The 27657-nt window shown below is 38.3% G+C and overlaps 1 protein-coding gene and 2 long non-coding RNA genes across 5 annotated transcripts; 1 reads left to right on the top strand and 2 right to left on the bottom strand.

Annotated features, from left to right (window-relative positions):
• The first annotated feature begins 736 nt into the window (after positions 1-736).
• LOC112164735 lies at positions 737-11091 on the top strand. Of its 2 annotated transcripts, none has more exons than XM_040519669.1 (7): positions 737-1265; positions 1437-1580; positions 2194-2307; positions 2840-3359; positions 3456-6257; positions 7399-10182; positions 10672-11091. In XM_040519669.1, the coding sequence occupies exons 2-7, from the start codon at positions 1457-1459 to the stop codon at positions 10727-10729; spliced, it is 6402 nt and encodes a 2133-aa protein (XP_040375603.1). In that variant the 5' UTR covers positions 737-1265; positions 1437-1456; the 3' UTR covers positions 10730-11091. The 2 variants fall into 2 exon arrangements, with proteins under 2 accessions (XP_040375603.1, XP_024156798.1); XM_024301030.2 differs by having other exon boundaries at positions 10666-11091.
• Positions 11092-20829: 9738 nt separating this feature from the next.
• On the bottom strand, positions 20830-22117 carry LOC121048985. The gene is made up of 3 exons (XR_005799081.1): positions 21886-22117; positions 21155-21447; positions 20830-21077 (listed from the first exon to the last, which is right to left on the bottom strand). It is a non-coding gene; the product is annotated as an uncharacterized LOC121048985 (long non-coding RNA).
• A 1489-nt stretch (positions 22118-23606) lies between these two features.
• Positions 23607-26814, bottom strand: LOC112167302. Of its 2 annotated transcripts, XR_005800540.1 has the most exons (8): positions 26431-26814; positions 26221-26298; positions 25255-25535; positions 24759-24878; positions 24554-24623; positions 24380-24466; positions 24212-24259; positions 23607-23824 (listed from the first exon to the last, which is right to left on the bottom strand). It is a non-coding gene; the product is annotated as an uncharacterized LOC112167302 (long non-coding RNA). The 2 variants fall into 2 exon arrangements; XR_002923696.2 differs by lacking the exons at positions 24212-24259; positions 24380-24466 and having other exon boundaries at positions 25255-25326.
• Between the last annotated feature and the right edge of the window lie 843 nt (positions 26815-27657).

Below are 27657 nucleotides of genomic sequence, written 5' to 3'. Positions count from 1 at the left end.
ACATATAAACCCTAGATTTTCAAAGTCAAGCTCTCGCTTATTACTCACCACCAAAAAACACATTATTGGATGTCAATAACTGTTACACCACCTAACATACCTCCTTAGGCTTTCAAAATAAACATCGCAATGATAATTGCCCATCAATAGACATATTATTGGAGGGTAATAATCTTGTTTTGACTCCATAATAGGCTTTTAATAAGCCTCCATTTTTAGTCAATTAACAGTTTATAAGTACAAAACAACATTCACACCAGTATCTCACGGATATGCACCAGAAATCCTAGATTTCACATATTTTCGAATATGCAAAATCTATTTCACAAATTTCACAGATATGAACCAAATTTAGGCTATCAACAAGTTTAAAACGAAGATATAAGTAATCGATTCCGTAGAAAACTTGAAAATTTGATAAACGAAGTCGGAAATTCAATTTTTACCTCTTTCGATATTTTTGAAGTCAGAGAAAATATAACCACTGCCGGACCTTGAATCTGAATCATCGGTGTTCGATGAGTATCGTGGTCGTTTACCCAATTACCCATAGTTAGAGAGAGAGAATCGGCTAGCAATGGGGGGAGGGAGAGTTTCAAACGGTTTTGACTTTTGAGAGAGAGAGAACTGAAAAGAAAACTAATCAAGTTGTGGTGTTAGAGGGTAGTGGCACGGTTTGTAATTTATTTATTTTCAGAGCCCAAAAGGGCCGTTGCACTATTAGTTTGGGTAGATGAGCAAGAAAATCTTTGGTGGAATGTTTGGGGTCGTATCGGGCCTAGAATGGGTAGTCACGCCCCGCTGCGACCTTCTCTTTCTTCTTCCTCTGTAGTCTATTTTTCTTCTTCTGTCTCTTCTTCAGTTCTTCGAGCCTTCGACCTCTGTTTTCTTTCTTCGTTCTCCTCATACTGCAATCCTTATCTCCTTCACTTGGCTTACAACTCTGAGGTTCACGAACCTCAAGATCTACAGATCTGAGGCTACCTCTATATACATATTTCTTCTTTCATAGCCGGGAATCATTTGCCGCCTCCAAATTCCAACGATCGGAGTTTTCAATACCGACCGAAACCGACTGTTGAGCTCGGTATATCGAACTCTCGGTAACCGAAAAGTCCGGTAATCTTCGTCTTCGTCTAATGCGAATCAGATATTTTCAGAGCAGGATTTACTCGCTATTCCCTTCTTTACCGTGTACCAACACTAGCAATTGCATTCCAGTCTCTCCGTCCCTTTTCACGTATCTGTACAACACCACAGTTCAGGTACGTTGCTGCTCCCCTCTATATTCTTATTTTTCCTCTTAAGAACTTTTATTATTTTTTTTTGGTAACAGTTGAATTCGAAATTTCATCGATAATTGCCAATGAATGATTGAGGTGGATCATTGTCTTTCAATTGGAATTAACTCATATCGGATGCATGCCATTATGTAGTTTCTTTGCAGGGAAGCCTCATGGATTCTCAGGAAGTCACTACTAAAGTCCGATTAGTCAAATGTCCTAAATGTCGGCTGCTTCTACCAGAGTTGCCGGATTCTCAGGTTTACGAGTGTGGTGGATGTGGTGCCATTCTCCAAGGTAAATCAATTCGCACATTATTCTCTGGCAGTCTACTCTGTTTAGTTCTCACTACAAACAATGGTCTACAATTATCAAAAAGCAAGTAGAGGGTAGGTTCCAGCTATCCAGCTATTGATTGGAGTTTTAGGTTCAAAGATTAAGGGAAATTGCTTAACATGGCACCAAAGATTTTAGAATACGTCAAGTTTTCCTCATTATTTGCTTATATTGTGGAAAATACGATTGAACCAACTAGGTCTCGATATATTTGTCAGAAATTTCTCATATGATATTGATGACTTGCTGTCTTCTTGGACTGTATTAGTAGTTTAAAACTTTATATGTAAGACAATATTGCATTAGCATGTCATTCCATAATTATGAACTATTAGTTTTTGTTTCTATCTTCCTTTTTGAGAGGGTGATCAAGGTTGGGGTCTCATCAAACATTGTGGATGTAGTACCAGTGAACTATTTACAAGACCAATTTTTCCACCTCTTTTAATTTCCTTCTGTCGATACTACCAAATTAGCTTTGATATATCTCATCAAAGAAAGGTTCTTATGAATTCCTATTAGTTTTTAACTCCATAATTGTGAGTACATTTCTAAACAATTCTCCTGCATGCAGCAAAAAATCGATTAAGAAATGAGAAAAGAAGTGAGGGCTTAACCATTGAATCAGCTCCAGTGAATCAATTATTAGATCATTTTTCTCGAGATTCAGAAATGGTCAGCTCAGATGGTATGTAATGCAACTCTTCATTATTCTAGGAATGTTTTTTTTATTTTTTTCTTTTTGACAAAGATGGGGGCACAAGCCTCACAAAGCCATCAATGTCATCCAAAACTGCTTGGGTAATAAAGCTTGGGATGGTAGGCAATCTGCAGAGCCCCAGATCTGCTACCACATTCCTTTCAATATGGATTTGTTGTATAGAACAATAATCAAGGACTCAATTAAGTTTCTGCACTCCAGTAACAAGATTCCAATGGCAATATCAGCAAATAAATTAAGTTTCTATACAATACAAGGGTCTTGTATAATTTGAATAGCAACGATTAGTTGCACCATATTTAATTGAAGACACGATAAGATCTATGGTTGAAAATATAAACAATATGCAACTAGTTGAGTAAACAAAGACACGATAAGATTTGGGGCTGTCTGTGTAGACAATATGCTTGTATTAGATAGTCTCTCTTCCATTGTTCCCCTTACTGTTGGTTTCTTTGCCTGTTGTTGACACCTCGGTTTTTCTTTTGGTTGTTTTCAGTGGCCTGGTTCTCTCGAAAAGCTGATGCTTCTCTTCCTTCATCAGCTGAACTATCATCAGCAGCTGGTCGGTGGAAGTATGATGTGTATTTGAGTTTCAGGGGTGTAGATACTCGAAGGGGTTTTACATCCCATTTATACGATCGGCTGCAGAGGAGTGGAATTAAGACATTCATGGATGATCAAGATCTTCAAGTAGGGGATGATGTTTCTCCCACTCTCCTAAAGGCAATTGAAGGATCAAGGTTCGCAATTGTTGTTCTGTCTCAAAATTATGCTTCTTCTGCTTGGTGTTTGGATGAACTTACAAAGATTTGTCAGTTCATGGAGGACGGCCCTAGAATTCTTCCAGTTTTTTATGAGGTTGGCCCTAGTCATGTAAGAAAACAAAAGGGGAGTTTTGAGGATGCTTTAGCCAAGCATGAAAGGTCTGGGCGATACGAATCGAAAAAGGTCCAGCAGTGGAGAGATGCTTTAAGAAAAGTGGCCGACTTTGCTGGGTTTGATACACAGAATTACAGGTAAGCGTCATGAGAGTAGCATCTCAATTACCAAGAGTTATACTTGTACTTATTAATATAGCTGACGATTATTTGACCCTTAATTCTTCCTTGTAGGACTGATATAGATCTTCTCGAACACATTGTGGAAATTGTGTGCAGTAAAGTACAATCTGTTTTGGAAATTGAAATAGTACAACCTATTGAAATCAACACAGGAGGTTTTGAATTATTTGAACCAACAAGAAAAGCCATGGATGACGTTATGGAGGCGCTAAAAGATGACGAGGTCACTGCCGTTGGTGTCTACGGCATGGCAGGCGTTGGAAAGACAGCCATGGTAAAACATGTCGGTGCACATGCCCGAAAAAGTGGAATTTTTCATCATGTGATTATCGGTGATGTATCCCAAAGCCCTGACTTGGAAACAATTCAAGGCACATTGGCAGGGCAGCTGGGCTACAAATTACATGAGAAGACAGAAATTGGCAGAGCAGCTAGATTGAGTGAGGAGATAAAGAGAAGGGGAAAGATCCTTATAATCCTGGACGACATTTGGGAGAGAATGGATTTGTCAGACATAGGAATACCTAGCTATAAGGAGCTTCAAAAGTGCAATTCCAAAGTCCTACTCACCACACGGAGAGAGAATGTGTGTTATGAGATGAGATGCCAAGCAATTATTCATCTCAATATCTTATCAGAACAAGATTCTTGGTCCTTGTTTGTGAAAACGGCAAGAATAGACTCTGAATCGATTGTTTTCTATGATGTAGCGAGGGAGGTGGTTAGTAAATGTGCTGGTCTACCGATTGCATTGATAGCAGTTGCAAGGGCACTTGGAGGTAAAGAACTAGTGGAATGGAAAAGAGCAGCTCGAGCACTAGAGAAGTCGCAATCTGCCAATCCTGAACATGAAGGAGAGGCATTCAGATGTATAAAATTAAGCTATGATTACTTGAAAGATGAAGATACCAAGTCATGCTTCTTGCTTTGTTGCCTATTTCCTGAAGACTATGACATCCCAATAGGAGACTTGTTCAAGTATGCAATCGGGAAAGGATTGTTTCGGGATGCCGAGACAATCCAAGAAGCTAGAGCATCAGCTGATTCAGCCGTAAGGTACCTGAAACATTTTAGCTTGCTTTTGGATAGTGAGAAAAAGGGGTGTGTAAGGATGCAGGATGTCATTCGGGATGCTGCCCTGAATATTGCAAAATCTGAAGACGGGCATGGGTTTTTGGTAAAAGCTGGGTGTGGTTTAAAAAGCTGGCCACATCAATTACATGAAGGCTACTCTGCAATCTCATTAATGAACAATGATATCCACAAGCTACCCGGAGAGCTGGTATGTCCAAAACTCCAGATTTTATTACTACAGCAGAATGCTGATTTAAATGAGATGCCAGGAACTTTTTTCCAAAGTCCTAATGAATTAAGGGTCTTAGACCTTAGCCTCACCAGCATTACAGAACTTCCTCAATCATTCAGTCTCCTAATGAACCTCCAAGCTTTATATCTAGATTTTTGCCAGAGACTGATTGACTTTTCCTTAATTGGAAAACTAAAGAAGCTTGAGATTCTTAGTATGAGAGGAAATGTTTTGAAAGAATTGTCGAGAGAAATAGGGAATCTGATCAATCTAAGGATGCTGGACATTACTGATGGAATTATTAGCAAAATTCCATCAAAAGTGATATCGCAGTTGCATAGATTAGAAGAACTCTACATGCCATTTCGATTTGGGAATTGGGTCAGGAAGGTTGAAGGAGAAGGAGAAGAAACCGATATTGGCTTTGGTGAGGTAACTGGCTTAACATGTCTAAATATTTTGAAGGTTTCCCTACCTGCAAAATGCATCCCTGAAGAGCTTGAGTTTTATCCCAATTGGTTGTTCTTTGATATTTGTATTAGTGGGGACACAAGCAGCAGAGACATTACGAGAGACATAAGTAATCAAGGCTTTCAACACAGTCATAAAGATTCAAGATCCTTGAGTCTTGACACAAGAATTAGTGCCTTACCAGCTTGGTTTGTCCATGAGGTAACAGTCAAGACAGAGAAGCTACTGTACGTAAACTGCAAATGGTTAAATAACATTCTTGTTGAATATCACCATGGGAGGTTACATATGCTGAAACATCTCTCTATTATTGGTCCCAGTGAGAGCTTGGAAGAGCTGATGAATGCTATAACATGGGTTCCAGTTAAACCCGTGTTCGAGAACTTGGAAGAGTTGCATTTGGAGTGTGTGACTTCTTTGAAAGAGTTATGTGTTGGAAAATTACCACCTGGGTCTCTATACAATCTGAAGTTATTGAAGGTCCATTATTGTCCTAACTTGGGGAATATTCTTTTACCATCAAAATTGTTACATAGATTGCCAAATCTGGAGAACATAATCTGTAGGGATATGTCTAGACTGGAACATGTGTTTGGATGTCAAGGGTTTGAGCCAGAGCAATCAAAACTGAGAGAGATGACCTTTATCAATCTACCTGCTATAAGAAACATATGTAACGGTCCAGGTCCAAGTGCAATGTTCCAAGCTCTTAAAAGTTTGTTCATTTGTCATTGCAACTTTCTAGGATGTCTCTTCTCGTTTGATACTGCTCAAGTTCTTTTTCAATTGGAAGACTTTTTTGTAGACAGTTGCCCTTTATTGGAAAGACTAATTGAAGTACGCACGGAAAGAGTGAACAACAAGAAGATCATTCTTCCAAAATTGAAGAACTTGGGTTTAGAGAAACTTCCTATATTGTACAGTGGAGGTGCTACTATTGATATCGAGTGTCCTTCCTTGGAACACTTGTATGTGAAGGAGTGCCCCCAGTTTACAGCCTCTGCTTCTGACTTCCAGAGCAAAAACCAAGTCCAAGTCAACGATAAATTACATTACTTTGGTCTACTTGGCAGAAGGTATGTCAGACGTTGGCGTAAACTTACATCAGTTGTCTTTTCTTTTATCGTATAATTTGTCTTTCATTTTCTTGTTTTGCTTTTTCATTTAACAAAGTATGAAATGATGATCAAGATTGGTCGCCGCTGAGTCATGTTGGTTTTCTTAGGTCTTGTATATAATAGTGGCCATGCCATAATTAACAAATACAAAATGTTAATTATTATGTGTTAGTGCACCAGGAAATATAGAATTCCACATAATAAACAAATATATAAAGGCTTCTTATATGAATTAAAGATCCATTTCTTGTTTTTCTTTTTTAATATGAATTAAAGAAAAAAAATATGAAACCTTACAGTTAGGAGAAGTAGGAAAGAGAGGGTGTGAGACTGTGGAGAAAACATGGAGCCTCTGTCTTGTTCCACTGTGTTCTTTTGACTTTATTTTAACAAATTACTTTTTTGGAAGTTTCAACATTTAAACATAATATTATACTAGAAAGTACAACCACACCTGATATGTGTGGCAATGAGTGGTCGAAGGTTGTTTTGCTTTTAATTTTTGATTTACTTTTCATCATGTGTTTATTGCATTTTGACATTTTGTCCCTCATGAATTGTTAGTAATGGTTTTTTTACTCTTCAAGTGTAATTAAGGTACAAAAAAAAAAAAATTGAATGTGAATGAAAAAGTGTCTTCTCATTTTAGAGGGGGAGAGAGATTTCTCCATCAAACAAATCTTAAATAACCTTCTGTTTCATTCTTGATTCTTAATTTTCATTTGTAATGATCAACCAATCTTCTTTTTCAATCCTCTCTCTATTCCAAACATCCTAAATCTTGTATATTCCCAATACTACACCTCTATCCTGCCCACCTCCTTCATCTTTACCAATTGATCTCTCATCTGCAAATTTGATTGAAGGTGCCAATACTCAGCCAACCTTCTACTGTGAGACAGGGACAAGGAAATCTAAAGCAACCTGGCTTAGTGTTGATGCAATGTTTCAACTGGGCATGTTTTTGGGAAGTCTAAATGCCATTATTCATATAGCCGTTAATTCATAAGCTGTCTTTATTACCAAGAGTTGTAATTGTGATTTTGGGTTTATTGTTGATATACCTGATTATTATTTGAACCTTAATTCATCTTTGTAGGACTGAAGGACAACATATTGAAGCCATTGCGGAATCTGTGTTCAGTACATTACGACCTATTGAAACTGAGTTTACAATGCCCATGGGAGATTTTCAAGCATTTGAAGCAACAAGACAGGCCATGAATAAGGTTATGAAGGCACTAGAAGCTGATGAGGTCACAGCCATTGGGGTCTACGGAATGGGAGGAGTTGGAAAATCAACCATGGTTGAACATGTTTGTGCAGAAGTTCGGGATAATGGGATGTTTCATCAGGTGATTTCAGCTGTTGTATCCCAAAACCCTGACTTGAGAAAAATTCAAGGCACATTGGCAGATATGTTGGGCTTTATATTGGAGGAGGAGACAGAAATTGGAAGAGCTCGTAGATTGATGCAGAGGATAAGGAGAGGAAATAGGATCCTTGTAATCTTGGACAACATTTGGGAGAGAACAGATTTGTCAAATATAGGAATTCCCAGCTACTACGAGCTTCAAAGATGCAATTCCAAAGTCCTACTCATCACAAGGACACAGAATGTCTGTCATGCCATGGAATGCCAATCAAACATTTCTCTTGATGTCTTATCAGAAGAAGATTCTTGGACCTTATTTGTGAACAAAGCAAGAACGTCTTTTGAATCGACCAGTTTGTGTGATGTTGCAAAGAAGGTAGCTAGAGTATGTGCTGGTCTTCCAGTTGCGTTGATAGCAGTTGCGAAGGCACTTGGTGATAAGTGTTTGGATGACTGGAAGGAAGCGGCTCGACGACTAGAGGCTTCTCAACCTGCCAGCCTTGAAGATGGGAAAGTTGTGTTCAATTGTATAAAATTAAGCTATGATTACTTGATATCTGATGATGCCAGGTCATGCTTCTTGCTTTGTTGCCTCTTCCCAGAAGACTATGATATCCAAATTGAAGAGTTGTTAAAGTATGGGATGGGGAAAGGATTGTTTCAAGATTCCTGCACAATGCAAGATGCCAGAGTAACTGCACATTTGGTGGTCAAGTACCTTAAAGACTGTAGCTTGCTTTTGGAAACTGAACAGGACGGATGTGTAAAGATGCATGATGTCATTCGGGATGTGGCCATAAGGATTTCGTTGTCTGAGGATGGCCCACTGTTTTTTGTACAAGCTGGTTGTCAATTAAAGGAATGGCCAAGTATTAGTGCACATGAAGGCTACTCTGCTATTTCACTAATTATGAATAAAATTTGCAAGCTTCCTGAAGAGTTGGTATGTCCGAAACTCCTTATTTTGTTTCTGCAAAGTAATGTTTGGTTGAATGAGATCCCAGAATATTTCTTTCAAAGTCCGAATGTGTTGAGGGTATTAGATCTAAGCCGAACCAGAATTTCTTTTCTACCCACATCATTCAATATCTTGATCAACCTCCAGACCTTGTATCTAGATGGTTGCTTGTCAACCATAGATAACATATCCATACTCGGAAAATTGAAAAAACTTGAGATTCTTAGTATGAGAGAACTTCCTCTTGTGGAACTGCCAAAAGAAATAGGAGATTTGAGCCATCTAAGGATGTTAGACATCACTGGTGATTATGTTGATAATGTTCCGTCTGAAGTGATATGCAACCTTAATTTGTTAGAGGAACTATACATGCAGTGTAATTTTGCAGACTGGGGGAGTAAAGTTGAGGGAGCAGGAGAAGAAAATATTGTTGCGTTTGATGAGTTAACTGGCTTGTCATGTCTAAATGTTTTGAAGGTTTTCATATCTGATGCTAAATGTTTGCCTAAACATGTGGAGGTTGAACCAAATTGGGTAAACTTTGATATTTGTATCAGCAGAGACCCATCCATCAGAAAAGTGTCGTTGGTTTCAAGTTCTTCACCCGCTTTTACAAGAGCCTTGACTCTTGATACAACCATCAATGCCTTACCAGGTTGGTTTATCAATGCGGTGACAATGAAAGCAGAGAAACTGCAGTATATAATGTGTTGGGGATTAGATAACATTCTTGTGGAATATGACTGTGGGAGATTACATGCACTGAAGTATTTATCTGTTATTGGCCCCAATGAGAACTTGAAAATGTTGATGAACACAGTAACACGCTTTTGGAATGAACCAGTGTTTCAGAACTTGGAAGAGTTGCATCTCGTTCAAGTGGATTGCCTGAAGGAGTTATGTGTTGGTGAATTGCCACCTGGGTCTCTATGCAATCTTAGGTTACTGAAGGTGAAACATTGCTATGAATTGGTGGATGCACTCCTACCGTCACGGTTGCTGCAGAGATTACAAAATCTGGAAGAACTGATTTGTGAAGAGATAGATGAATTGGAATATGTTTTTGGATGTGAAGGGCTTGAGCCAGAACAAATGATATTGACACAATTGATAGAAATGAGATTGGAGAATCTAGGGAAACTAATAAAGATATGGAATGGTCCTGCTCATTGTGCAATCTTCCAGAATCTTCAGAGTTTGGTAGTTTCCAGGTGCTTTGAACTGGAAAATCTCTTCACAGCTGATGTAGCTCAATGTCTTTTGCACTTGGAAGATCTTTCAGTGGAGCTTTGCCCAATGTTGGACAATATTATTGAAGCAAGTAAGGACACAGTGGACAACAAGATTGTTTTTCCAGAATTGAAGAACTTAACTTTAATAAAGCTTCCACAACTCACAAGGTTCTGCAGCAGTACAGGCAGTGCTATTGAGTGCCCTTTACTGGAATACTTGTATGTGGAGAGGTGCCCCCAGTTTTCAACGTCTGACTTCCATAGCAGGAACAAAGTCGAACCCAAACATCCACAACATTTGGACATTGTATTGAGAAGGTATGTCGCTGTACAGATCATTCTTCTTTTGCTTATTTCTTAACAAAGTATGAAATGATGATCAACAATGGTCACCACCTGAGTCATGTTGGTTTTCTTAGATCTTGTATATAATTCAATAATTGTGGCCATGCCATAATAAACAATTACAAAAGGTTAATTATTACAGATTTATTGGTACCCCAAGGAAATATAGAGTTCCCATAATAGACAAATATATAAAAGCTTCTTATTAAATAATACTAGCTTCTGGAATAACATTTGGACATTCCCCTGAGAAGGTATTTTGTTGTGTCATAAACTCCAATTGTCTTATCTTTTTCATTCTGTTAGGGAGATCCTCTTCGATTTCTTAATGCTGATGTTCGTCTATTCAACTTTAAAGGACTTAAAAAACGGAGTTCAGAACTAGCTTATTCATTTTTCTTTGATATCATTCATAATGATTATTCAATTCGTCTTTTTTCTTTTTTTGGTTATAAGGGCCAGAGCAGAGAAAAGAAGAAAAATCAAATTCACAGAGGTCGTCCAAGAAGACAGTAAGTAGCAGCTTGAGGAGGAGGAGGAGGAGGAGAGAGTTAGGACCCCATGGTCCTGCTGAAGACAATTTAGAGGGAATCAGCAATACTCCTGAAATATGCATGTAATGACAAAAGTGAACATTGGCTCTGCAACTAAGAACTACGGCATCAACGGGCATGGTGTTAGACATGCCCTTTTTGGCTGTATGTGGGTACAGAATAAGTGTAATTTTTCCCTTCGGTTTTTTACATATGCTTTTGTTAATGATGCAAGTCCAATTGATTGTCCATGAGGACAATATTATTGGTCCAAATTTTGGGATCTTTTTGCCCTTTGTAGACATGTCATGTGAATTAGTATTATTATTTTTTAAAATTATTTCATACATCCCAAATTAGCATGTTGACATCCCTATTTTTTTGGTAATTTTTAAAATCTTATTTTGCTTTGAGATAAAAAAAAATCAACTGACAATTAGAGGTGGCAAACGGGCGGGGCTGCACGACCCGGTCCATTTATTATAGTGTTGGGCTTGTGCCGGCCTATTTACTAAAACATTAAGTTTGGTTCGGCCCATGGCTTGAGCCTATATCGTGTCGGGCCGTGTTTGTATCGGGTTAATAAAGGGGGTGTGCTCGTGCTATTTCATTATAAAACACAATTTTAAAATTTTAATTTGAGTAAATAAAAGGGATCTTGACCCATAGCACCAAAATGACTTAAAAGTAGTCCACTTACACCATCAAGAGAATTTTGTTCCCACTAACCCCATTTAATAGCTAAATGACGATTTTGGCCTCCATAAAATTGAAAACTACATCCCACTCTATCTCCCTTGCTGTCTCCCTCTCGCCCTCTCTCTTTCTCTCTCCTCTATCTCTCTCTCTCTGCAGAACTGCTGCCTCAGCCGGCTTCCGGCAAATCTCAGTTAGTTGATCCTCGATCTGCTTTTCTTCCACCTCGGCCCTCTTCTCTCATCATTAATCTCTCTCTCTCTCTCTTCTTCCTCGATGTGCCTTGGACGACGATTTGCATCTACGTCACCTCCAAATCTGCATCTAAGATTTTGCTCGAGAAGTTCATGGCGCGGCCTCAGTTCCTGACTTCCTCCCTAGATCGCGATCGTGCCGGCCTCCGCCCCACCGGAGACTTCACCAGCGTCTGAACCACGTCCTTGAGTCCAGCAGGTCTACCTGGAACGGTGAACACATGAACTAGGCGTAGGAATCACCGGCGTCTGAACCATGAACTGAGCGTTTCGATTCCAGCAGTAAGGTTTCGAATTGTTTCGGGTTCGGGCATCTTGCTTCTCTCTGTTTCAAAAGCGTAGGATTTTTTTTTTTTTTTTTTGAGGAGGAAAACATACTCTGTTTCTTCTTCTGTTGTAATGGTTCTATTGTCCAAAAAAAAAAAAATGGAGCATGAAAAGGTTGCTGAGGGCTAAGAAATTTGAAGTTAATTGGTCATCTCTTTTGCTTTTGTGAAATTGTGGGCATACATACTCTGTCTCTTCTTTTTTTGGATAAAATGAGGGCAAAAGAATAGAAGGAAAGAAAAAGAAAAAGAAAAAGACTATTGGAGGGCAATAGACGTTTGTTAAGTGTCTATTGAGGGTCAATACACATCTATTGGGGGGGCAATACACGTTTTAAATTGATGTAATCTCCTCTCTTTTTTCTTCAATCAAAGCTTTATTTGTCTAATTATAGGAAAATTAGTTTCCATTTCGATAATCGAAACGTCTATTGGGGGGCAATAGACGTCTATTTAGGGGCAATACATGGCTGATAGACGTCTATTGGAGGGCAATAGGCGTCTATTAGGGGAAAGTTGGTCGGAATCCGGTGACCGGAATCCGGCGAAAGTTGACCGGAATCCGGCGGCCGGTGACGGGCTCCGGCGAAGTCTCATATGGTTTCTCTCTCTCTCTAAGTAATAAAGGGGTAAGGGGTAAAATGGTATTAAAAAAAAAATTAAAAACAAAAAAAAAATCTTAATGGGGTACTAGGGAAGAGTCCCTTAGAGTGTATTGGATAAGAGGGAATTAAAAAAACTTAATGGGGTAAGTGGGAAAAAAATCCCTAGAAATGGGGTAAATGGACAAAAACCCTAAATAAAAATTGATTTTATTTAACTACATAGAAAATTAAAATAAATAAAGTTCTACAACATTTTTCCTAATTTTTTTTATCAAAACATTTTTCTTAATCTTAGTTTTTTAAGATTAGTTTCTTAATAATTTTATATATTCCACTATAAGAAAGAAAAAATAAAAAATAACTCAAAAATAAGTTGTTTATTAGTATATTACTTCTATTCATACCTTTAAAATTAGTATTTGGACCTCTCCACTTATTAGACCTCTAACATAGTCTTTCAAATACTTAAAATGCTAATTACACCTCCCTATGTTCCCTAAATAGCCTTACCCATAAAATCTTAACCAAATTTAGGGTTCTTCAACAAAAGTACTCGAGCAAGCAACCACTTCCTTGTAGTCTCATCATTCAAACATCGAATTAAGTGAACCCTTACCATAGATCACGTATGCCAAAAGAAGGAGAGGTATTGAATGACTTCTATGTGGAGAATAGCAGACTAAATTGCTTCGTGGAGGATGTACAACTTGAAGTCGATGCTAAACCTCAGGATCGAAGAGGAAGTTGAGTGCACTGACAGAATTGATATTGGCATCTTGGTAGGAAGTTTATACTATCACTTATGTAGAAGAACACAGAATAATAAGGGTGTTGAGATTGAGAGATAAAAGACAAGAATGATGACCAAAATCTAAGAAAAGAAAACAAGGCATGCTCAGGTGAAGAAAAAACTAAAGACCGTGATGCTATTGGTTCCAAATTGCAATAAAACATGTGATTAATTACATGTTTGTTAATCACTTTAATTTTCTTTGGTAAGATTTCAATGGGTTCTGAAATTAATAGTTGAATCTTTTGTGATTATGCTACTTGTTAGGAGTATAAGTTTAAATTTGAGGCTGCCATTTATGAATAGAGTTGCTTGTTCAAACATCATGGAAGAATATGCCGGGTCTGTTGAACACAATGGAGTTAGGAACATATATATATATATATATATATATATATATTTTTTTTTTATATTTTGTCTTTATTGGTCATTGTACATGAATTGACAAATTCAATAACACTTGAAAAAAATAAGAGGTTTAAATGCTAATTTTAGAGGTATGAATAGAAACACTTATATATTTTTTTTAATCGAAATATCAATTTCATTCAACGAACGCAAGCTAGAAAGACACAGATACATACAATCCCTTGCCATCTCTAGGGTAAGTTTAGGACGTGGTATGTTAGCACCACCCATTAGACAATAAGTGCTAATTTATTTTAAAGCAAACGTATGAACTATGAAACATACATAGTAAATAGGCATCTAAAAACACAAAAAGTGCATTAGTTCCCTACAAAAATAGGAAATAGGAAAGCAAAGAAAACCTAAGCTAATTAGAAGGGCTGCAGGCCAATGGTCCCAAGAAACAGTCCAACCTAATGCTCAACAATTGACCCGACCCAGCCCAGCCTTTGCCATCTTGTGCAGACTGTCGGAGCACGGTGCCATAGAAGCCACCAACATCCTAACCCTGTATAGATGCCATCAAGCCGTCGCTGCCGCCTGGAAGAAGCCCAAACCAGCTACTCTGCCTAAAGCCTCCCCTTGAGATGGTGCCCCCGCATCCACCTCAGATCTGCAGCCAAAAAAAAAAAAAATTTGGCAGGACCAATTCTATCAAGCCTTCAAGCCAAAATTGTTCCACAACCAAGGAGCATGCCCTAGATGTATAACCCGTCCGGCAGCGACACCGCAACGTCAGCGCTACAAAGGTCGGTGTCAGCGCTGGGCTGCCACCAGACGAGTGTTGATAGAGATTGAGAAGAAAACTGTGCGGCTATAGGACGAGAGAAAGCTAGCTAGGGTTTTCTCCCTAGGTTTAAAAGTCATTAGTGTATTATTGTGAGATTAATCTTTATTAATTAAATGAAGATTTAGCATCATATTTTTTTTCTCTCCTTTCTATAGTTGTATTATTGTGAGATTAGTCTTTATTAATAAACATATATTTAATATTTAGAAAAAATACTTATGTCAAAATAAGGATATAATGTTTTATTTCACTAATTTGACAACATTAATAAAATTGCATTGGTGGAATTGTCATGAAATTTTGAATAAAGAGGTCTGACGTTCAAATCCCATCATTGTAATTTTTTAATATACTTAAAAACAAAATGAAACATTGTGTTTGTAACGGGCCGACCCATAATTCCCGGCCCGGGTCAATGGGCCAATATTTCTAGGCCCAACCTGACCCGTTATTCTAACATGTTCGGGTCGGGCCGGACCATTAACAGGCTTGGGTTGTGCGGGGCTCGTGCCTAGTGGCCCGTTTGCTACCTCTACTGACAAGAATGAAAGAGAGGAGGAATGAAGTAGATAGATGAAAATGGTTGAAAGCTTGTAGGGAGTTAAGAGGGACAAGGGAGTTGGCAAGGATGGGTGGACAATGTGGTAGATGTTGGAGGCGGGGATAAGAACGGCTAGGTGTGGGCAAAAAAAAAAAGGGGTTGTGACCACTTACCCAATTTCAGCTTAAAAATTGCCCACTAACTCCACTAAGAGTTATTTAACCCCATTTACCCAATCTAAGATCTATTGACATTTTAACCCCTATTAATTAAATTGAAACTCATCCCTCTCCTCTCAGACTCTCTGTCACTCTCCCACCGATCTCCACCTCCAGTTTCTCTCTCTCTCTCTCTCTCTCTCTCTCTCTCTCTATCTCTCTCTCTCTCTCTCTCTCTCTCTCTCTCTCTCTCTCTCTCTCTCTCTCTCTCTCTCTCTCCACTTCCGGCCGACTGCATCGCCCAGCCGGTTTTGACAGACCTCCTTCATCATCGACCTAACCCAGGCCTTCTTCAAGCACATCCACGGCGCTGCCCTCCCTCCTCCTCCAACGGCCAGACCAAGATCTCCATCATCGGCGCCGGCAACGTCGGCCTGGCCATCACCCAGTCCATTCTAACCTAGGATCTCCGAAGCTTATCCTCGTCGACGCCATACCCAACAAGCTCTGCGGTGAGATGCTTGACCTCGAATTCATCTCCAATTGCGAGCACCGCTTCCACGAGAAGAAACCTCCGATGCTCCGCCGCCACGTCAAGGTTGTCATCAGACCTCCGAAGCTCCACGCGGAAGCCGGAGTTCTGGTCCGGGCTTTGCTCTGGGTTTGTTTGATGGTCTACTGGGGGGCAGTAGACACATTATTGGCCCCCAGTAGACTTTGATACGAGGGACAGGGATCACTATAGTGTGGTGTTTTGACAAGTTACATGTTGTTTTAGGACATTGGACTTTGTATTGGGAGGCAGTAATATGATTACTGGGGGGCAGTAGAGACATTGGACTTTGTATTGGGAGGCAGTAATATGATTACTGGGAGCCAATAATATGATTATAAATTGATCAATTATGCCTGTAGTGTATTCATTTGGTTTTGGGAGTTCATACAATTCACTGGACGGCAATAATATGATTATTGGGAGGCAATAATATGATTATTGGGGGGCAGTAATATGATTACTGGGGGGCAATAATAGCCGGATTCCGGATTCCGGTCATCGGTCGCCGGAATCCGGTCACCGTTCGCCGGTGTCCGGTCACCGGTCGCCGGAGACCGCGCCGGCCACTGGTCACCGGAGCACAGCAAGGTGGAGGGTGACTTCTCTCTCTAAGTGAGAAAGAAGGAGAGGGCAAAAAAGTCTAAAAAAAAAAAGAAAAAGAATTAATTGGGTAAAGGGGAAATAATCCCTTAGAGTGTTTTGGGTAAATGGGGTTAAAAAACAGTTGGTGGAGCAAGTGGGCAATTTTTAGCCTAAAATTGGGTAAATGATCATTTTCCCAAAAAAAAAGGGTGCGGCTATTGCCACCCTACAATTTTCTTTTTTCACCCTACTTGCTCATTACACCCTACATATTAATTTCAATTATTATATTTACTTATCTAATCCATTTCTCTTTCCAGACATATCCTTATATGACATATCAAATTAAAGAATTTTTTTTTAACGAAAATCTCTCATTTAATTTATACCAAATAGAATATATTAAAGTTTCCTAATAAAATTATAATATGATTTACTTCCATTTTTAAATTTCTTTTCTTTCATTTTCAATATTCATCTATTTTAATCCATGTTAAAAAATTAGTAAGTTAACAACTATGAGCAATGAAGAAAAGTTTTTGTGTGTGTGTGTGTGTGTGTGTGTGTGTTTTACATAGGGTATTGCAAAGATGATGAAGTTCATACTAATAGTTTTTTGAATTGAACCACAATTACAATGAGGAGGCAACAAAAAGATTAAAAAAAATATTAATAAATTCAAATTTGGGTGGAGAAGATGAAGATTAATGTTATTCAATGAAAAATTAAGTAGTCTTTGTATTTAATTAATTAGTTATGTATTTAGTTTTCCATACAGATTAGAATTTAAAAAAAATTAGTGTACTTATTAGTCATTTTGCATTTGGGTAATATAGTCTTTTAATAATTCAATTATGTGTTGGGTGAACTAAGAAAATGGTAGGGTGGCAATAGCCGCACCAAAAAAAAAAAAAACGATTCTACCTTAAAAACCAGTTGAATCGGACCGGTTTTTCGATTTGGTAACTGTTTCCGGGGACTTCCGAGAGCTGGTTGCTGACAGGGTTTGGAATCACTGATTGATCTTGTCTCGCCTCTCTCTTCGCAATCTGTTCAACACAAAAAAAAGTCAGAGAGAGACTGGTTTTGCCGGCCTAAGACTCTCCGATGCTTAAGTTAGTAAATGTTGACAATATCGAGAGAAGAATTAGATTAGAGAACTACCTGTTGTGGAAGGTTTTTGGCTTTATATAGGCGTTGGAAGACGTTAAGTCCTGTTCATTTCAGATGTGGGAGAGGCATGCTCTTTTTGGAGTGTGTCCACGCTGGGGATGGGCCAGCTTGGGCTGTCACATCGTGGTGGTCTCAGTAGGCCCTGCTGGTGGGTCTTTGGCAATTCGTCTTGTTTTATTGGTATTATTGACATATTATATAAGAGGTATAAACAAGTCCCCCAAGTCCCCGATCAAGAGTTCCTTAGGTGAGGAGTTTGTTTTGGTGAAAAGAATACCAATAAGACGAGACATGCTGCCTACCGAGATCAATCTCGTTGTCAATATTCCCAGTCCCCCAAGTCCATACCCAAGGGAGGTGTGGACTGGGGAGCTAGATGAGCTGAGAGTAGTTGGTGACAGTTGTACATAGTTTGTCTTTTCGTATGCCTGGTGGTTTCTTGGGTTTTTGAATTATGCCATGTGGTTGGCTGTGACCGGTGTGTCGTGTGTTAGTGGAGGAACGTTTGACTTTTGTAACGTTCCATAAATGCATGTGTGTGCCGTTTGTCAGGATGGCCGCGCATGCTCATGATTATTCTGTTTTTGGGCTCACGCATGGCTAGATCGTGGGATCGTGACCCTATTAGTGTATACGGTCGTGATCCGATCTGTTTGCACCTCACCAAATCAAAGTCATTACAGTGCTGCAAACCTTTATGATCCAAGCAAAAATACCCTTAACTCAGACCCTAAAAGTCGCAAGGCAAAGGAAATAAATTTTTGAATATTTTGATAATTCAATTACCAAATTTTGGATAGTGGAAGCTTTTATTTTAAACAAGGTGAAAACCCTGTTTGGGATGTTAAAGAACTTTTGAAACAAGCACTAGTCATTTCAAAACTGGAAAGAGCAATTTAAGGATATTTGTCCGATTCAGAGTCAAAAGTCCAAGATTTCAAAGAGATATAATTCACGCACAATCAAAACTTGTCAAATGAGTTATGCAAAACTAAGGAGAATGGAGGAACTTGTCACGTGGAACAAATTCCGGCAGTGACGCAATTTAAGAAATCAAGAACCTAAGCCATACTCAACGTTCGTCCAATTGTCCCGTCTCCGTACACAGTTGCTGCATCCACAAACTATTGTAGGGGTGAGCTTTTGTCCTCGCTGCTCATTAAGACACTGCCCAGCTAGGTTTGAAAACTAACTCAAACATAGGTGCCGGCGAGTAGTGAAAATCATTTATAAGAAAACTTTTCTTTATAAAATCAAACACTAGTGCACCATGATCCAAAAGACAAACCTGATGGCCGGTTCCACAGACCAACTACACGACCTTACCTCAAATAAAGTAATAATCAGGTAAGCGTAGCGAGAGCGTCCGCTACCTAGCTACACACATGGAATCAAATCGTCACTGCGATCAAAAGCACCGTCCAACCAGTGTAGCTAACCCTCCGGATGTTAAGGGGATCAACACAAGAAAGTCAGTGTCACCCTTCGCTCTCAAGTCATCACAACATACTCATTTGCTAGCATAGTTAGGTGCACTAACGTATTTTTCAATTTATAATAAAATGACTCATACACACACATTAGAAAACATTAAAACCACTAACTAAGGCAAGTCCAGAGTCCCCTACCTGGAATATCGCAGCTTTAACTCCATTCGCTTTCCTAGGCCAACACCACTACATCTCACATTCTGGGTAACTGGAGTCCTAGTCCGACAATACTAGAGTGCAGCACTTCCGACCAATAACTCTTGTCAAAAGGCAACCAATTTCATTAGATCAATGTCAAGAAAGTACGTTAGTTTTCTCGTTGGGTGTAGTTCTTTCAATTACTATGGACACCCAAATATTGACTATTTTCAAGATAACTTCCTTTTGATCAACAACAAGATAAAACATACGTTGTGAAGACGTATATATTTCGAACTCAAACTTTACAATTAATCCAAACACCCAACTCACCTTAACGACATAAATTTCAAACCCAGCCCCTTCGTTGTATGTTGACAACCATTACTAGAGTGAATCCATTTCCAAGACATAACTCAAGTTTATACTTGATACTAAAACCATGAATTTCACTAACAGTGGATAATCACAGACCAAATACAAATATGCATGTACTGGGTATGTGATTCCAATTATACAATTAACAGTAGATCAAATTCACAACTCCAAGCTAAATGATTAATAGCGTCCAAATCAATCTCGTCTACTTAACAATTACATATCAAACCAATGTGCACTTTGAGACTATTACCTTTATTGAAAATTCTTGATAATAATGAACCTCACTCTTCACTTCAATTCAATTCCTCAAAGTCAATGTCTGTGACTATCATGGTAACAACGAATTTGATATTGTCAAGCACAGCAGCAACAATAGCTATTCTGTTTCCCATTCACAGAGATAGCTCACTTCTAGGATTCTCACCACCTCGACCATTCTGCATTTAAGATATATTCTAGGATTAACTGTAATTATCAGATAGAACAATTTGATTAAGAAAACTGCTTTGTAAAACTTAGTATGCACTTTCAATTCAACACAAAGATTGCTAACGCAGTGTAAACCTCTCCACTGAGGAAACTTCACTGCGTGGCTTGTAACGTAGCCAACACGAGAAAATCAATCCACTATAAATCAAATGAGTTTACAGTATACAAGTAGTGATGTTCATAACTATCACTTTCACTTAGCAACATAGCTAACTTGATTTACAATTGATCTAACTTCTAACTCAATTTCCACACGATCTAAATGAGCCAATCTTCCAACCTTCCTTGATCTCAACGTCTCACTGATCTTGAGAATAAGGTATGCAAATGAACATAGCATGCAAGGGAAAACAACCAACAAGCAAAGAGAGTTTTCAGAAAATGATTTGTGAGAACATATGCAGCACAACACAAGACAACTTTTAGATGCTAAAAAAACTCTGCTAATGAAATCAGTTTCAAAACCTTTTATAGGGGAGAAAGACTCCCCCTCAATCAAATCTCTTTTTCATATCAAATAAGATAAGTAAGGAAAGCTTTTAAAACTGATTTTGATAAACAATCAATACTTCCTAACTGTTTGCAAATCCAATCTATATTTGATATGCATCTCAAAAACCTTTTAATGCAGATAAGTATTTCAAATCAACTTAACCGATATGCATATCAATTCTAAATGCAAAGTGATATGAAATAAATACCACCTTAAACTCAAGATCAATGAGAATGATTCTCCCGGATTTCCTCTTCAAGTCTTGCACGCCTCTTTGATTCCTTGAGCCATCGAGAAACTTGGAGAAGCCTTTTCCTAGTCTGATGCAACTTGTGTTCTCCTAGCAACCTTGGGAAAGTTATGTGTTGAAGGATAATAGCCCAATATCCTTACATTAACTCAAGCCCAGAATTCCAATTGAAGATCGAAGTGACCAAAGGAAATCTAAACCTGTAATCTGAACAGCTGTACACGGCGGTGGACGAATTATACCCAAAACATCAATTCCTCAAAACTCAATCGAAATCGAAAAATAGTTATACCAGAACGTAGAGCTCAACGAGAAGACTAATCCTTGCATGTCGTCATCGGCTTGGAGTCGCTGGAGAATGCTGAAGAACAGCCGAGACCGTAGAAATTTCTCGGCTTCGAATTGGCTTCGTTGGAGCTCATCGGTGGAAACCCAAGCCATAGGCTTGGTCGGGATGTCGAGACATTCCTAGCGCCGGTGGTCCGCCTTCGAGAAATAGCCGGACGGAGGAGATATTGTCGGGTCTTCTTCATGGGTCACGAGTCCAAGAAACGGGTCACCAGCTCTCTGAATGAAACCAACGACCTAGATCGCACCGAAATTAAATCTTTGATTAAAAATTAATTTCTCAATTCGCAACTTCCAAAATTCGTAACAAATAGTTCCGACGTCCGAAAATTCCACAAAAATTATCACGAACTCCTCGTGAAACTTACTTTACATTCGAGTTAACAAACTGAAGATTCACTTCAGTAAAGTTTTCTAAAAAATTTCTCTAGTGTCGTTATCACTTATCAAAAAAATAAAATTAATCTCAATTAATTTCATCTTAATTCCTTAAATTTTTCCTGGGGCTCACGTTGCTCTTTGTGGTATATAAATAAAGGACAAAAGGAAAGCAGGACTGTTCCTTCCCTTGTTTTGGCGTAGCGCAAGGTTTTTGCAGAGAGTGCAGTGTACCCAGAAAAAGAAGGGTTGAGAAAATTTCTGAAAAGTGGGTTGTGTATCAGAGAAAAGTAGCACCTTTTGTCTTTCCTGGTGTTGAAGGAGGTTTGAAGTGTTCGCGACCGCTTGCGGAATTCAACAATCTTCCCAGAAATTAATTCAAAGGTACGGACTTTTTTGAATTTGAATGTTTATGTTTTGCTTTGCTATTGGTGAAATGAATAGGTTGGGTAATTTTGGATGTATAATGATGGTAGAATATAGGCCGATTTGCCGTGTTTGAGAGGGTGGTTTCAAATTCTAACCTGGTCTTGTGTTAACCAGATTTTGGGTAGAATAGGAATCTGGGCATGGTTGTGGTTTGGGTATAGGAAGTTAGACTGAGAAATTGATTGATATCCATTTCTATTGGCAGATTGATGTGATGGGTCCTAAACGGGCTGGTAAGGCAACAGCGAGTGAAAGCGCTGAAGGGCCTGCTATTGGGATTGCCAATAGGGGAGGGGATGAAGGAGGTTCTGGCACCAGTTGATACCGGCAGGTACCATAGCCAGGGGTAGCGATGGCCGATGGAAGTTATGTGATGGGACTCCCATTGATTAGCCTAGTGATACCATGACTGAAGACCAGATCTAGGAGTTTAGAGTGAATTGGAGGATCCCGGATGAGGTGGAGCTTCGCCCCTTGCGAGAGGGGGAGATGGCGAGTCACCCTGAAGAGGGTTGTACTGCCGTGTACAAGTACCAATTTAGGTGCAGGTTGTTGCTATCGCTACCTGGTTGGCTATAGTACATTTTGTTTTGCCTAAATCTCGCCATCGGTCAAGTGCTGCCTAATACCCTTAGGCAACTGCTCGGTACTGTTGTGCTATGAAGTGCCACCAATTAATGGACAAATCCCCATTCATCACGAGATTAGTGCTTGCTACAAATTGCAATATTCAACAAAGAAGGGCAATAGTAGGTGTGTCATTTTGAAGGCTGGGAAGCATAATGCTATTGTGGAGGAGTTGTTGTCCTTTGTGTATGCGTCGTGGAGGGGCAAAGTAATGCACTACTAGAGAAAACCCATTCAGAGACAAATTGATATTGTCTCTAATAGCTGAGAATTCGTCCCCTAAAAAAATTTGAGACGGAATCGTTTTGTGGCTAAAGTCGTCTCCTAAAGCTCGTCCCAAATTGTTTAAGGCAACGACCGATAAATTCCGTCTCCTAATGTATTTGGAGAAAAAATAAAAATTGTCCCCTATTCAATGAAATTTCATCCCCAATTCGCATTGAGCATTGAGAGAATGGAGGGAAAATAAAATAAATTGGCGCCAATCAGAGGAATAGGGGACGAACTCACTCCGTCTCCTTTTATTTTCAAAATTCAAATTTTTTTCGAATTTAATGGCGCCAATTAGACAAATAGGGGACGAAACTCACTCCGTCTCCTTTTATTCAAATTAATTTTTTTTTTTTCAAATTTAATGGCGCCAATCGGACAAATAGGGGACGAAACTCACTCCGTCTCCTTTTCTTCAAATTAAAAAATAAAATTCAAATTTAATGGCGCCAATCGGACAAATAGGGAACGAAACACACTCCGTCTCCTTTTATTTTTTTATTTTATATTTTAAATTTAATAGTGCCAATCAAACTAATAGGGGACGAAACTCACTTCGTCTCCTTTTATTCTCAAATTTTAAATTATTTTTAAATTTAATTTTTATTTTTAATAAATTATTGAATTATATTAGAAAACAAATCTAATGGTTGTCGCCAATTATATAAATATAATTGTTTTTTACCAAAAATTTGAATTTATTATGGATAATAGTAATAAACAGAGCCTAACATCAACTTTTTTTTCAAATCCAATAAACATGAACAAATTGAGCACTTTCATAGTATGCTTCACAAGTCTTCAACTATAAATAATATCTGTAACAAATTAAGATCAATAATGCAGACGGCTTTTGATGGAGAACCAGAGGCATATGGAAAATCCTTAAACATGTGTCTGATCAGTATACCTGCACCAAAAGCTTTAATCATAAAATACCGCTGACTCCAAGAAAATTCATGAAACTGAGGAGATGAAAATATATGGACCTTAATAAAGGAATATTGAAAGGAGTAAATAGGATTTCATAAGGAAACATCAAAGAAAGCAATCATAATGTTGTACAGAAATGGATTAATGATGAGCATAAAACATTATTTAATAAGTGCAAAATATCAAATTAAACAAAAGTTAGTTTTTAGTACCAAAACCGCACACTGAATGTTTACCAACTAATCAAAGCAAAAATACACACAAGATATCAATGGTTTAACTTGAGTTAGATAATTAAAAACAAGCAAACAAACATGAGATAAAGCATGTAATCAGACCTACATGCCCAAATAAGAAAGGGTACCTTAACTATAAGGGGATCAAGGTAGGAGCCTACCACATATCGATCCAACTGCATAATGTAACGAAAATCGAATACCAAAAGTTAATATCAATAATGAAAAACCATAAGTAAGCGAAATAAAATTATATATCTTTATAGTGAATATCAAGAGTGGAAATCAATACTAACTTGAAATTTAAAGCATGTATGTCTGTGTCGAATCTTTTGAATGACTTTCCAACCAGCAAAGTTCAATATATCAAGGGTTCAATATGTCTGCCCCATCCCATATATCAAGGACATCAACAAAGTTCAATAATTATTTGATATGAATTTTATATGTAGTGAAAAAGATTCACATACCTCAACTCCCAATTTCTAGTCAAGTTCCAGTAAAATGAGTACAGAGAGTTCAAAATGGCTTGGCTGTGCTCTGTTATCACGTTTGATTTGAATCATTGCCAGATAAGAATGCCAATGCCTACTTTTGGAAATGAAAGTTGTAAATGCACAGACAAGTCTAAATGCAAGATGTTTAAAAGCTTGAGCAACAGAACAGATTACTTACTGATCTTTGTCTTTCTTCATGGACATGAGCTTGGGTTGTGCACTTGGATCTGGAAGTTCGTTCCGGAATCTACAAAAACTAAGGGGGAGGTGATGGGGCAGTATAACCAGGTTGATAAGGCTGCATTAAAAGAAATTTTTCATCAGAGAGAACACAAACTGTGAATTCATGACTGGAGAAGATTCAAATAAACCATTTCAAATCATCAAAGTTACCATAAAATGGTCACATGCTCTAATAAATTACATATATGCATTACCATAGTTAATTGATATGAAAAAATATCTTCTCATGGTACATCGAATCGCAATAAAAGAAGTGGGAAAGCAGGACAATGATAGCTTCTAAATAAATCGAAGCTGCTTTACTTATATGAATATAAGGAATTTCTAAAATTACTAATCTCTAACTTAGAAATGGAATCAGACAGATTTATAAAAGATCATGAAAATGACCACTGCATATGCAAAGGAATGAAAGCATTCTAGCTAATTACCTGATGACAGATTTCATAAATGATATCTCCCTTCTCATTGCACCACCTCTGGACACATTTTATATGAGCATACTGGAATTTAAAGGTTTAAACCTGTGGGATAGAACATAAGAAATGAGATGTTTAAACTTCCAGGACTTTAAAGGTTTCAAACTTATCAAACAAAAGTACTGCAAAATATATAATTGAGAGATCAAGAGTATCAAACTTGCAGGAACTATTCCGAGAGGCATCTTTATTGCAGTGTCCCAATCCTCTCTCTCAAGAGGTCCATTTACTACCTTATAAAAAGTGTGGTACTTATAAGAATAAAATGATGAGCTTAATATTTGCACATGTATCTTCAAGACAAATTAACACACACACACACACACAATGAGCTTAATATATGCACATGTATCTTCAAGACAAATTAACACACACACACACACAATGAGCTTAATATATGCACATGTATCTTCAAGACAAATTAACACACACACACACACACACACACACAAAATGAGCTTAATATATGCACATGTATCTTCAAGACAAATTAACACACACACACACAATGAGCTTAATATATGCACATGTATCTTCAAGACAACTTTAAAGGTTTCAAACTTATCAAACAAAAGTACTGCTTCCAGGACTTTAAAGGTTTCAAACTTATCAAACAAAAGTACTGCAAAATATATAATTGAGAGATCACACACACACACACAATGATATATCAGACTTGATCCCCTGTGAGAATATAGTTTGCAATCCCCTGGCAGAAATTTTCTCTCTGGGATCAATCACTCTATGCTTTGGAAACTTGAAATCCCCAACCAATATTAACATGGAGTTCATCATAATAAAGCAACAAATTCACCAATTCACAGATCTGATCCAAACTCGTATTACAACAAACACAAACCATCAAAACCATACAAAAGCTTCCATTTCAGAAAAAAAAAAAGAAAAAAAAATACATACCCCTTGAATACTCTTGCCAATAACAAGACACTTGGGTCCGCTTGCCCTTCTTAGTGGTCTGGTACACTAGCTTACCTCCTATTTATTGACCCAAAACAGCCACCAATTAACACAACGACATCGAAATTGAAACCCAAAATTTGAAATCGGGATCCATTATTTCGTTTTGTGAAATATGAACAATAAGCGAAATGAAAATAAATAAATTACCAGGGTTTTGATGATCCTGTCTGGTTGGAGCGTTGAACTTGGTGGCCGTATAGTTAGATCTGAAGTCAGAGGCACGTTCTCCTTGGAGGCTTGCCGGAGCTAGGGTTTGGCGACTGGGGAGGCTCCATCATATCCCGTAAGAACTTGTGGTGCGGCTATATAGACTTCATCTATGTCAATTCCAGAAAGAGACGGAGAGGGTTTTAGAGAGAGAGCTTGCTAGCAGTTAATGAGGGGGAGAGAGACAGTAAGGGAGTGAGCGGAGGAGATGGAGGCAGCGGTGGCCGTGAAAGGAGAGTGGGAGAGAAAGAGGAGAGGGCTAGCGTTTCGGGGAAGAGCCACAAAGATGGGTCACTAATTCTTTCGGAGATAAAGTGAGGATGAAATGGGCTGCCAGAGAGTGGGAAAACTGACCTAAGTGTGAGGGAAAGGAAAATTTTGTTCCCTCGTGTTGTTGAAATTTTTAATTTAGTCTTTTCCGCGTTTTTTTTAATTTTCAGAATCAAATCGTAGACATCGGTAAACAGTAAAAATCGATGTCAGTAATATTCATAGAAATCGGTATTTGAGGAATCGATATTAATGACATTTTTTACATCGCGTGAATTCCTCACCGATGTAATTGTCATGATGTCTAAGGCCAAAATCCTAGTAGTGTCAATTGAAAAGAAATCCCCTCTAAGTGTATCTGGGTGAGGGAAAATTCTCTCAAAGAGTTCAAATTAGGTGAGAAGTAACTCCTCAAATACAAATTTGTGTGAGAAGAAATCTCTCATCTCCTAAAAGAGAATCTGGGTGAGAAATATTCATTTCGAAGGAAATCCGAGTGAAGAGTGGAATTGAAGTGAGGAGAAATCTTCTCAAAGAAAATCTGAGTGAAGAGTATTCCCTTTGAGAGAAATTCGAGTGAAGAGTGGAGTCCAGGTGAGGAGAAATCTCCTAAAACAGAATCTAGGTGAGGAGTATTCCTTTTAAGGGAAATCCGAGTGAGGAGTGAAATCCAGTTGAAGAGAAATTCCCTCAAGACGAATTTGGGTGAGGAGAATTCACGATGAAGCAATTTTAGCAAAAGAAAATAAACTTGATGAAGCCATGTCTCAAAAAGTAACTCATTGTAATTTAAAAACTTGATGGAACCACCTATAGTATCTTTTTAGACGTAAATGAAGTTAACATTCATATTTTGTTATATGTAAATCTAATATGTTGATATTCATATCACTTAAG

This window comes from Rosa chinensis, chromosome 5 (assembly GCF_002994745.2).
Source record: "Rosa chinensis cultivar Old Blush chromosome 5, RchiOBHm-V2, whole genome shotgun sequence".
Classification (NCBI taxonomy): Eukaryota; Viridiplantae; Streptophyta; class Magnoliopsida; order Rosales; family Rosaceae; genus Rosa; species Rosa chinensis.
Note: the sequence above shows the minus strand (reverse complement) of the source record. Positions and strands in the feature narration are given on the sequence as shown.